Below are 12,446 nucleotides of genomic sequence, written 5' to 3'. Positions count from 1 at the left end.
TTGGGCTAAAGATTTGGCTTTTTTACAAGCTTTTGTTTTGCTGGGTGAGGTGTGGAACTTGGGGGAGATGGCTAGGTGGCTGAAAACACAGGAGGGGAGACTGGGAGGGAGAAAACACAGGGCAAGGGCACATGCTTTGGAGAGAGGAATTTGGGGCAGAAAGTCCCGGAGATTAGGGGTATGTTAGGGAGGTAAGTCAAGTGGGTTGTAACACCTACTAAATTCCCCATAAAGCTTCCTCGTTATTCATTGTGATTTAGGAGTCTAATTCGTATATTTTTATTATTTGTTTTGAGAGAGAGAGAGCACGTCCAAGCAGAGGAGGGGCAGAGAGAGAGGGAGAGAGAGGATTCCAAGCCCTGATGCAGGGCTCTCTCTCAAGAACCATGGGATCATGACCTGAGCTGAAATCAAGAGTCAGATGCTTCACCGACTGAGCCACCCAGATGCCCCATATGTTTTCACATCTAGTTAGGCTTCAACCTCTCTCAGGTGAGATTTGTTTAGCTAATGAATCCAGTCACACTGGCTTCCACTTGTGAGCCCAGTTTGCCTGGTGTCTCCCATTTATGAACTAGCCGTGCTTGCCCTGAAGTTTCGCTCTCAATGAAAGACATTCCCCAGGCCCCCAGATGGTGAGTGGTCGTCAGCCCCTGGGCATGTGTCTTGTATACCACCCCAGTCCGGAATCCGCTTCCTTTCTAGCTCTGCCAAGAATCCCCCATCACCAGGCCTCTGGCGTTCCCCAGCCGGGCAAATGAAGTGCACAGATTTGTTATTTCTATCCCAGTCTCTTTGTTCCCCACGGTTCACCCATTTGTACATAAGTGCCGCGGCCTCTCCACCGGCTTCTCCTTCCCACTTCCTTTGTTATCTTTCACCATTTCCCACTAATCAGCAGAAGTGTCCCCGCGGTGACGGTGACAACGGACCCTCTCGGCAGATACACCTGTGTAGGAGTCGTGCCATGTGCTAAGTTTGAAAAGGATTCCGAGGCAGGCAGGAGAGTGTTTGTGGGCTAAGCAGTGTTCTCAACGCAGCCTGAAGTGGGACTCTGCCCCCAAAGAGCCCCGGGGAAGCCGTGCAGTCGAGAAAGGTAGATGGTGGTCTTCCTTCCACCTAGAGCCACGAGAGAGGGGGGTCATGGCAAGGTCTGATTGCAGAGGAAAGGGAGGAAACGTGGAAGCTTCACTGGCCTCACCTCCAGGCCCACACAATACCCCCAAAGAATGTTCTGGAAAGGCATATGAGGTGCTGGGCTCCAGAGGGCTGCTGGCCCTGAGCAGCCTGTGGAAGTGCCTACCTGGGCCCACCCCTTCCCCCCACCCCTGCCACAGAAGCCAGACTTCCTCCTGCCTGTGGCAGCTTTGGGGGAAGGCAGTTGGGACGTGAATGAGATCGTATCTCATGAATCTGCAGCTCCAGTGTGTACAGTGGGCTGGCCTGGCACACAGTAGGCCCTCAGCAGGGCTGTAGTTACCTGAGCAAATCCAAACTGGAAACCACGATTTCCAGTGGCGCGCTTGCTCTCCGATCCTTGCTCGAAAGAAAGAAATAGGATTGAAGAATGGGGTGGAGAGAGAGAGAAGAAAGGAAGCATGAAGATCATGGGGGGCGGAGGGGGAAGGCTTCAAAGGCAGAGGCCGGGGTAGGGCATCCAGTCCCCTCCACCCCCCACTCGCCTGAGAATAAACAGAACAAAAACAAGGAGAAACCAGAGTCCCCCCCCCCCCCCCCATGAGAGGATCAGCCCCTTCCGTGGAGAGCAGGTTATTTTGCTGCCGGCCCAGAGTCGGGCCACCGTGAGCTCCTGTCCCGTCTGACAACAGCCTCCCCCGCCCCACCCTTCGTGAATATAAAAACACCCGAAGGACAGAGCTCTCCACGGCCCTTGCTTTTCATCTTTGGAGTTCACAGGCCGAAACGAGTCACCTTTGCGGCCTCACACAAACTGCACGCAGAGAAAAGAAATAGCCAGTAATACAGCAGTTTTTTTCCCCTTCACTTTGGTTGAATCAAATAGGACTTTGTCCTTTTTTAAATGGTCTGCAGCAAATGTAACTTCTAAGCCTACATACAAGTCATTTGGAGAATCCTAGTGGTGCACACCGACGAAAAATAACAACACGCCCTGAACGAGGTCGCTTGTGTTGAGGCTGTGCCGTAGGGGTCCCGAAAATCAACATCACCCTTGCCTTTTCATATTTCAGCAAAAGAAAGGGCAGGAATCCATCTGCTTGTCCTAGCCTGGATTGCTGATTGTGGGGACATGACTCTAAGCTTCTCCCCGCAGGAGCCAGAGTTTTACTCTCTAGAAAAAGAAGAAAGGCTATGCAGAGCCCTTGTCTTATTAGTACATGTCCCTTCCTGCTTTCTGCGTGTGCTGATTGGAAGAAGGAGTTGAGATTTCAGGATGAAGCAAAAAATGATCAGTGTTGAGGAGAAAACGAATGCCCCTCCAAGTGCAGGACAGAGAGGGACGGTGAGGAATTCAGTCTAGAGTCAGGATTATGGGCAAACACTGCCCTTCCCTCGTCGTTTTCACCAAGTCTTCCCGGGATGAAGCAAATAACGTTTCTAGGCCATCTTCGCGGTGGGGGTGGGGGGGAGTGAGTGCCAGGCCTGACGGAGAAGCTGTTCTCAAGGCTGATTTATCCTTGCAGACGGCACCGCTCTTCTTGAACAGTGATTTCAAAGAGTTAAACTGCTTCCATATGTCCAGCATGGGAGTGGAGTTTGTAGCCTTTGGCAACCTCGGCTGAATCCAGCTGCTGCTACCTGTGTGTTCCACTGTGTGTGTGTGTGTGTGTGTGCACGCGCGCGCGCGCGTGCACGTCTGCGTGCAGTGACATCTGAACCACGTTCCGACCGTGTCAACCAAACTGTTATGTCTTTGTTGGGGCAGATATTAATTCTGAGCAATTACGGCTCCCTCTTTCCTCACTCCCTCCCACCCCTCTCCCCTCCCTTCATCTGCTCCGCAAGGACCATGGACCATGTCAAACAATATACAACAGAGAAGAATGCAAATAAACTTTAGTCCGCATAGCCCAGCAAGGCAGTTAGCCGCCCACTTGCAAGATACTTAACTCTTGTACACATGATACACAAAGAACGCTAGCTACTTTCACCAATCCCTTTAGACCAAAAAAAAAAAAAAAAAAAAAAAAAAAAAGCAAAAGAACTGATCCTTGTCTTTCTATCTGTGAGGTTCCAGTTCCTCCTGCTAATAAAGAAGGTTTTCCCATGATGCAGTGTGATAAGGATTGGCCTACATGTAGTCCAGAAAGCCACCGCCGACGTTTCCTTGATTAGGTGTCTTATCTTCCATTGAGCTGCATCTGATGAAGATTGCTAACAGCATAATGGCTGGGAAAACATCGGACAGCTCCATAAAATGGCAGCTATGTTATGACATGTCAGCCAGGACCTGGTGGATGGTAAGTTTGGCGTGTTAACATTTTTTTTTTCCTCCCACCCCCTAAGCCTCCCCCCTCCTTTCTTTTGAGCTCCTCCTTTATTGTTCCACGCACACGTGTTATAAAGTTCGCTGCCTGCGGAAAGTTCAAGCTCAAGTTGTGGGAGCCTGGGGTGCCTTCGCACGCCAGTGGGCTGGATAGGATTTCCCTGCTATTGTGGCCAGGGACATAGGCCTTTTTTTTTTTTTTTTTTTTTTTTTTAAGGCAGTGTGAGTTTTTGTTCACTTTTAAAAACAAGAAAAAGAAAAAGAAAAATGTGGATGGTATGGTCGGGCCCCAGGCTGGCTGGTGCGAAATGTATGGAGGTGGGGCAGAGTCAGTGGGGGACTGGAGCCTTCTTGGCTAATTGTTCTTGCATTGGTCTTAAAACAGAGTAATGTACTTCTTTCTTCGGCTTCTCTGAATAGTGATTTAGATAGTGTATTGTATCATGTTGTGTGCAGCTCCCTCATCAGTATGCGACTGTCCCCCACGCTTCGCCTTAATTTGGAATCCACCTCCCTTTCAATGAATACTGTAACTGGAGCAGCCACTGATTACTATGCCACTCAGCGTAATTAAATTTAGTTAATGAGGATATGCATATTCAGTTCATTATTTTTCTTTGCTCTGGCAAATGTGTGTGGGTTTGTTGTTGCTGGGTTGTGGGTTTTTTTTTTTTATCCCCATATTTGTCCAGCTGCAAACTTGGGGAAGAGGAATAAAAAGGCATATAAATTCAGGACCTTGAGGAGTTCTGTGATTCAACTTTTAAAATAATGTTGAGAGGAGAGAAGTCGGAACTTTCTTTGATCAGAATGCTGGGATTAGGGGCCAGAGTTTTGGGAAAGAGAACCTTTCACATCAAAAAAGTGCTATGTGAAAATTTTCAATCTACTGATTTCTGTTGTGCGGACAATGGTCTCTTGTATGCAATAGTCGTGACATGAATGGGCAAACCTTCCGCAGGCGAGCATTCCAGTATGAATATTAAATTCATCCTTGCGCTAATTCGTCGGAACATTTATTTATTTTTCTTCCTTCCTTTTCTTTTCTCTTCTTTTCTTTTCTCTTCTGTTCCTTCCTTTCTTCTGCCCCTTTCATTTAAGTCTTGACTGCTTTTGCTGGCTCGCTTTGGTAATTATTATGCTTACTACAGGGGCTGTTTTCTCACAATTAGTACAGTGTGAGACAATGGGCACTTTATTCTAGGAGAGGAGGGGTATGGCCAGCCCTGGTGGTCAGCCCGTCCCCAGTGCCCAGAGAGAAGGGAGAGCCTTCCCATTAGTCCTGGCTTCTGGCGCCACTGGCCAGGAGAGTTTCTTATTAATGCGTGAACTTCCTGAAAGGTACAAGTTATGCTGTTGCTTCTAGGCTCTTCCTGAGCACACAACGTGCAGAGACTGTAGCCTGCAGTTCTTGGGCGCGTTCTCATTAACGTGAGGCGTGAGAGCCCGCGGGAAAACTTTACTGCCGCGGCTACTTGTTGCTGTCTTGAGTGCTCTGTTTCAAAAAGAAAGGCCAGTTCCTCCAGGAACTCCATCCCCCTGCCTTTCTGTCTGTGTCTGGGCCACTTTCTTCCAATTGGAATACGTTTTATAAGTGATATAAGCTGCACAGTGGCAGGTTTTTGTTTATGGTTGCATCTCTTACTAGGCTTTAGCACCGGGCGGGTACCTGGGCGCGATGAACTCTTAAAATCCTGGCACATACTTGGGGAAAGAGACTGCAGACTGTTTATATGAAAAATTTTGCTTGATGTGACTGTACCAAGACTTGGAAGTGGTGTTTTAGTAGCTACTATGACCCCTAACTATCATTTTACGATGTTCCCAGAAGTGAGTTTTAAAGTCGGTACTTAAAATGAAACATTTTTCTGTTGTGAAAAAGTAAAACATTTGGCCCTAAATCTTTTTACGTAAAAAATTGGGATTAATGTGCGTATAAGGAGGTAATCCCTGGAACTATTTCACCACTAAATTTTGTCAATCTGGTTCTGCACAGAAAGACCACAGCTTCCCAAGAGAAGCAACGTTGTAAAGGTTCGTGTAGGCTGAGTATTCATTTTTTAAAAGTATCTTCTTTTATTGCCCGAGAAGATGCAAGAATGTACGTAAGGATAGATTCAGAGGCAAAATATGAAGTAAAAAAAGAAACTCTGCATGAATTATTTTCCTATTTAATCTTCGTTAGGTTACATGAATAACATGTATGTCTCTTATTAAGGAAAATTCAATTTCAATAAACGTCGTTAATTTAGGGAGAATGTCTGAGATTAATATTTAGGGTAACACTGACTTCTTGGAATGATAGATGCTCCGTGGAAAGTTTAATCAGAATAACTATTGCATATCGGTAAAATACTGGAAGAAAAAGGAAATGTGTTGTGGTGACTTTACCATGATTCCCCTGTTTGGGATTTAAGGAATATTTTTGAAAGGTGTTTTAAGGTTCTTACAAACTAGTTTGTTGTGGTTCTGCTTGCACTATGACACTGCTCCTTTTATTTTTGCAATTATTCTGGGGACTTTTGTGTAAGAAAGGATATTGTATCCTTATTTGGCTTAATGAAATGAAGTTTTAGTAACCAAATCCTGAATGCCAAAGCCGCAGTGTCTCCCAGCAATTGCTTCCTGACTTATTGTCTGTTTCACTTAGATTCTCTTATTGTGTGACAATGATCATAAATTCTTCCTGACAGGGAAAAAACCCAAACAAGACGTAGTTGTCCAATTCTACATCTGTTTTCCTTCCTAGATAGGCATGTTTTAGTAAAACACAGGGAGGAAAAACATTTTATTGAGACAGCTAAAAATAAACAAGTACAAAAAGAGTAAACTCATTGTGTGTATGTGTGTGTATGTTAAATATCATCTACGTACGTGCAGTTTTTTTTAAGTGGTGCATCTTAGATGTTTTACTTCTTTAGATTATTTTGCATGTAACTCTTTGAAGGAGAAAAATCATGCGAGCAGTATAAGTCACAGTTGGTTGGCTATATTTAGAGTTCTGTTGATGACCTTTCACAATATTTAAAAATACCACTTGGGATGTATTAAAGCTGCATCTTGTAAATAGCACTATTTTGTTAACGGTTATTGATGAGGCTGTACGTTTCCTTTTGCACCACTGAAAAATAAAAACCAACAAAAACGATTTTTGGACTTTCCATTCGATTTTGCATTGCTTATTTAAGGCTCTCAGTAAGACTTATTAGAACTTCTTTGTTAGCTGTTTGGAACTTCAGAGTAACGGGTATCCACCAGACATTATTTTTTCCCTAAATTTCATAAGACTAATCCTTTGATCCCATCAGAACTGTAAATGAACATTTGTAAATGAAGGGCCGTTATTTAAATATTAATCCACAAAATTTATTTGAAAAACTAATTGCTGGTCTATGAGACTTGAAATCCTCGGTCTTATAAATATTAATCAAAACAAACAGGCAGGTAAACATAAAAAGGAAACTAGAACTCCTATTGTCAAAGGCACAAAGATGACTCTTGGCTGAACACTGATTAATCTACTCGATTGTAATGTACTTTTTAGTTTTCTTGAAAGGAAATTTATTTTTTGAGAAGTTGGTGTGTTAAAATACGACGTTTACATAATGTTATCATTTGTTTTCAGACAACATTAATAAGGTCATAGATGCATCACTTGTTTGTTTTAAAAATAAAATTCTGTCCTCAATAGAAAGTTGACTTAAATAATTTGACAACACATGTCAATACAGGTACAACAACATTGAAGAGATTGTTTTCACGGCAAATGTTTCTCTAAAAGTCCTTGAGAAGTTGAGGTGAACTTAGGTTCACAACGAGCTATTTTTAACTGAAAATTCTAAAATTAATCTATCTTCTTACAAATGCTGGGGCTAGTATATCCTATGGTCTGAATTTTATTTTACTTTATAACGAAAAAAAAAAAAGAGTCCCTAAACAGCCTAATTAGTACACTAAAAATACATTTGAGAAAACTGTTTAGCCTCATGACCACGTTTATGCTCGTGTGGTAATCTACTAGCCATGCAAAGATACATCTGAAAATCAAAATTCAATACTTATTTAATTTCAAATTGTGTTTTATTTCCTTGAGAAGCATAACTGAATGTAGAAATGTAATCAAAACTGAGAGACACCATATAGATAATAACCGCATCAACTAGTTGCCGGAAGGTATTATACCTATCCATTAAACATATTTCCAGAATTAGAAGCTATACCATTTATGTTTCGCTCAATAAATATTTGTTAAGAACTTACCACAGCCAGGCAGTGTTCTTGGTGCAGGTACGACCAGTGTTCTTTCTCTGTTCTGGAATCAAACCCATGTCCCGGTGTCATAGGCATGGAATCCTCATCATATTAATGAGGCCTTCTGAATGATTTCTGCTTTCTCTATAATGTTGGTAAATACGTAGCTATTACATTTGCCGATTTGGCACTCATTGTCAAATGTAGTTAATACATCTTTTCATTCGTTGCTCATTGTCAAAGGTAGTTAGCACTCTTTCTGGGTCTTGTAGGTGAACGTTAACATTGCCATTACCTAAGCCATTTCCTGTGGAATTAATGACATGGGTGAAAGCTAACAATTTATTATATACCAGTTCTCTAATAAAAAAAAATGATGATGATGATGATGATGTCTGAGTGAAGAAAAAAAATGATTTCAACATCTGTAAATAATGTTACCACTTTTTGCATATTTCACATTTTGTCATAGGTTGTGCTTTTTTCATTATGCGTCTTCCATATCTATATTCTTTAGTGATGCTTTTTCACTTGTAATACCATTCTAGCATATTTAAATAAAAATGAACTGTGTGGCAGATGTGGTTAAATATATTAATGTCCTTCCAAGATGCTTTCTTATCTGGGAGTGATTTTTATTTTCCTTTCCATGATTTATTTTCACTTATGTGCTTGCATAACAAATGCAACGTATCAACTTTGGAGAAGAAAAATATCCTTTGGATCCCATCCTAATAAATAGTGATTAAATGGTTATTAATTTAATCAGAGAGTAAGGAAACACAAGTGCCTGTCCATCCGCTTTTCCAGTTCTTTTTTGGAAGCAAAGGGTCATGTTCTCAAGGAGTGTTATCTCTTCTATCTATGGGAAAGCTGGTGTTGATTTTCCAGTGTAGAGACTAGTCAACAAAGAGAGATATCTGATGCTCACAATGTCATTGAAACTACAGCATATTTCTGGAACATAGCTGAATGATGTCAATCACTACCTTTGGGCATTTTTAAATTCCCTGAGATTGTTATGTTGTGACATTTTCCATACTTACGATTTGTAATATATATTCTGAGGGGCTGAGAAAGTGAACTTGGATATAGGAAAGTATACTAGTGAAAATATACCAGGCCAGTGACAAAGGGTCACATTGCTCTGTTGCATCGGGAGGTGCAGAATCGTCAGGGTATGCCCCTTCAGTGGAGAAGTTGTTTTTACGAGCAGGTCTGTTAAGGGATACAGGTACCCATACTATGTATTTCACTAACTTTAAGCATCTTAAATCTTACTACATTTTAAGTGCTTAAACAAAGAGCCAGGAGAATAGAAGGTTATCGATAAATCATTTCAACTTACACTTCACACGCTTTGTAATGGGGCGGATTTAATATGTCACGTAATGGCCAGCTTTAAGGACAATTTTCATTTCTCACTGTTCTAGCATCAAGTTTAACCTAGTACTTCTCTGCGAAATGACTTTATTCAGAAAGCAATCATTTTGTAACTTCCCACTGTTACGTTCATCTTCCAAGGTTATAGCATAATGGATATGTTTATGAGCACGGGGCTGAATCCTGGGAAATGTAGATTTGGTGACCTCTGGCAAATGAATTTGCTCCTCTCATGGCTGGTAGAGCCAGCTGTAAAGTGCAGATAATCATACTCATTACTTGTCATTCCAACCTGCCGTGAGGATGAATGAGATAGAGTCAGTGAGGCACCTGGTGAATGTGGTATAAATACCAAGTTCATGATACATACCAGGGGGTATGTGCAAGCGGGGACTATTTACACAGTCTCGGGTGCGAGCACTTAGTAGGTGCTCAAAAAAACACACAGGGTGGAGAAAGGAAACATAATTGTAGCATTTTCTATGGGGCTTTCATAATTATGTTGACTTTTTGAGTTTATACACCCCTGTTCAGTGGGACCTGCATACATTAAAGGAATCCTAAAAATTCAGCATTTTCTGTATCAAATTGTAGCAGATTTCTTAAAAGCAGAGCCTCCTTACACTTAGCGAGATTCCACAGCTAATTTATACGTTAGCTTAATTTTATTTTATGATTTTTTTATGCTTATTTATTTCTGCGAGAGAGAGAGACAGAGAGACAGAGTGTGAGCGGGGAAGGGGCAGAGAGAGAGGGAGACACAGACCCGAAGCAGGCTCCAGGCTCTGAGCTGTCAGCACAGAGCCCGACTCGGGGCTCGAATTCAAGAACCGCAAGATCATGACCTGAGCTCAAGTCGGACACTTAACCCACCGAGCCACCCAGGCGCCCCTTGTTAGCTTAATTGTAAACATTGTATACTATGATCTTAAGGCTAAAAAAAATCAATGATGATTGAGGGCCTCCTATTTAACAAGTGTTTGCCAGGTTCTTTGGGAGACAACTTCTATCAATCAGCGTTCAGCACAGTATGATGCAATAGACATGACCCGCCTCACTACGCACAGGAGGCCACTGGTCTCTGAGGTTAAGCAGTGTGCTGAAGTGCTCTCCATTAACAGGCGGGAAGGGACACTAAAATCCACCAAGTCGGAGTTGTGCCTGCTTCTCCCCCAGAACCCAACCATCAGCTGTTTCATCCAAAGACCTGGGCTAGGACTCATTATTTGTGGCCACGGTCAAGTGCCTTGCCACTGTCTGCTGTGCACCTGCCTGCCCCTCCAGCTTCAAGCCTGACCTCTTGCTGAGGCTCAGCTCTCTCTGTGTGTTCACTGAGCTGGTTCACTCCCTCCCAAGCTGCGTCTGCGGATTGTACAGCTCTAGGATTGGAGGTGGCTGAATTCTTTGGAAATGTGATTCCATTCATCTTTCCTCGAGACAATTAGATTCGCTATAGGCATAAGCCATCTGGGGGAAATTTTTTGGAAAGAAATTGGCAAGCAAAGCATTTCCATTTTCAGGTTTTGATATTATCTATTTACCTCATGGGGCTGTTGTGAGGCTCCAATGAGATAAAGCATAATAAACGACTTGAAAACTGTAAGATGCAAAACCAATCGCAGGTACACATATTATTATCTGGTGGTGTTAAACATGGGAAGGCGAAGACAAGCTTTCCAGAATTTTGCCAGTGTTCTGGAGCATGAGATAATGGTGAATTGCCACCAGGCGGTACAGAAAATGCTGGCTGTCTGACACATTACAGGATGCTCTTTGCAAATTCTACTGCTAAACTCGGAAGGATTAATCCTTCACATGATAATGCACGACTAGTTCACGAACATCCCAGGCAGTAGCAGTGAGAGCAGTGACCACGTTTTGTACATTTAATGGGAAAGCATGAAATAAACAACATTTCCAAAATGCCATCTGTACCATTTTGCAGTTCAACCCGTAGCTTTTTTATTTCACACAACCACAAAAGACTAATGTTGTAGCAATTCTTTAGTGAGGTTATTTTAAGTCACATCAGTATGTGTTATAATAGGAAAGATTTAGTTTATCACGTAATATAATGGGCAGCATAGTATGCTATAAATGGGATGGATTATTTGTTCTCTTAGTTTCAGGATTGTAAGAGGTAACAATAGCATCAGTAAATGAAATCGAACACTCTAGCGTATTTGATACAATTTTTATGCGGTATGTAGGTTGTATGAATGTTCTGATACAAATGACCCTACTTTACTAGATGACATTTGTGATTATGAATATAAGATTTGTCTTATGTTATTTAGTTGCTCAACCAAAATTATAAGCCCCCCAAGGACTGGGGGCCAGGTCTTATTTACCAGCTCTTGACAGTATTTTGCACATAAAAGGCCCCTTAATAAATAATTTTCAGATTGCATCAAGGCTATGGGTCTCCCATTTTATTAATGGAGACAGTTATCTCAGTGGGTCCCCAGGCTGCGCATTGGTCACTGGTGATGGGCTCCCAGACTGTGGCCCACGTTATGAATCACCACCTGCCCTTTCCAAGATAAAACTTCAATGTGCTGGAAGCGTGTAGGAATTATGATGAAATTAGCAGCAAAGTTTTAAAGCTGAGGGTTAGAGAGGGAGGACGGCCCAAAGCAAAAGCAGCAAATTCGTATTTCCCTTTAAGCAGACAGGCTCATGGTCATTACCAAGTGCTAAGCATCAGACGAATAAACCATCTCGTCAGCAAGGATCATCCTGCTTTCTCAACTCTACCTTTATTACAGTGACTAAGACCTTTTGGGCATCCGATGAGTTAGAGAATTTGGAAAAGGCTAATGTACTTAGGGGATAAAACTTTTTGTCTCTTTTCTTATTTTTGAGGAAATAAGTTTCATCTCAGAGGATTGATTATTTTTCCACTCCAAGATTTCAATTATTTTTCCATGCGTGTTACCTAGATTGCAATGTTGGGGAAGACCTTAGTTGTGTACTGACATCTGAACATACAGTGTTTGGGTGAGGGCTGAGGAACACGCCAAGAATAAGAGAAACCTAAAATGGATTGGGTACAATATTCAGAGACACAGGTCTTTGGGAAAGTGAGCAAGAAGGTGCCCAGCCATGTTAAGAAGCAACCGCTTCCACGATCTCGCGGTCCGTGAGTTCGAGCCCCGCGTCAGGCTCTGGGTTGATGGGTCGGAGCCTGGAGCCTGTTTCCGATTCTGTGTCTCCCTCTCTCTCTGCCCCTCCCCCGTTCATGCTCTGTCTCTCTCTGTCCCAAAAATAAATAAAAACGTTGAAAAAAAAAAAAAAAAAAGCAACCGCTTCCAAATTATCTCCTTTGAGAGAGAGAGAGAGAGGG

At 42.5% G+C, this 12,446-nt stretch overlaps 1 protein-coding gene across 8 annotated transcripts in view; it reads left to right on the top strand.

Annotated features, from left to right (window-relative positions):
* The first annotated feature begins 3,324 nt into the window (after positions 1–3,324).
* Positions 3,325–12,446, top strand: part of NFIB (nuclear factor I B) — a 458,039-nt gene continuing 448,917 nt past the window's right edge. For 3 of the 8 annotated variants that reach the window (XM_043567251.1, XM_043567246.1, XM_043567250.1), the window contains exon 1: positions 3,326–3,440. In XM_043567251.1, coding sequence (XP_043423186.1) covers positions 3,345–3,440 — 96 coding nt within the window. In that variant the 5' untranslated portion in view covers positions 3,326–3,344. Of the gene's footprint in view, positions 3,441–12,446 lie in introns of all 8 variants that reach the window. The other 5 variants (XM_043567252.1, XM_043567257.1, XM_043567258.1 and 2 more) reach the window with 3 other exon arrangements.

This window comes from Prionailurus bengalensis, chromosome D4 (assembly GCF_016509475.1).
Source record: "Prionailurus bengalensis isolate Pbe53 chromosome D4, Fcat_Pben_1.1_paternal_pri, whole genome shotgun sequence".
Lineage (NCBI taxonomy): Eukaryota > Metazoa > Chordata > Mammalia > Carnivora > Felidae > Prionailurus > Prionailurus bengalensis.
This window is presented reverse-complemented; position numbering and strand designations above follow the sequence as displayed.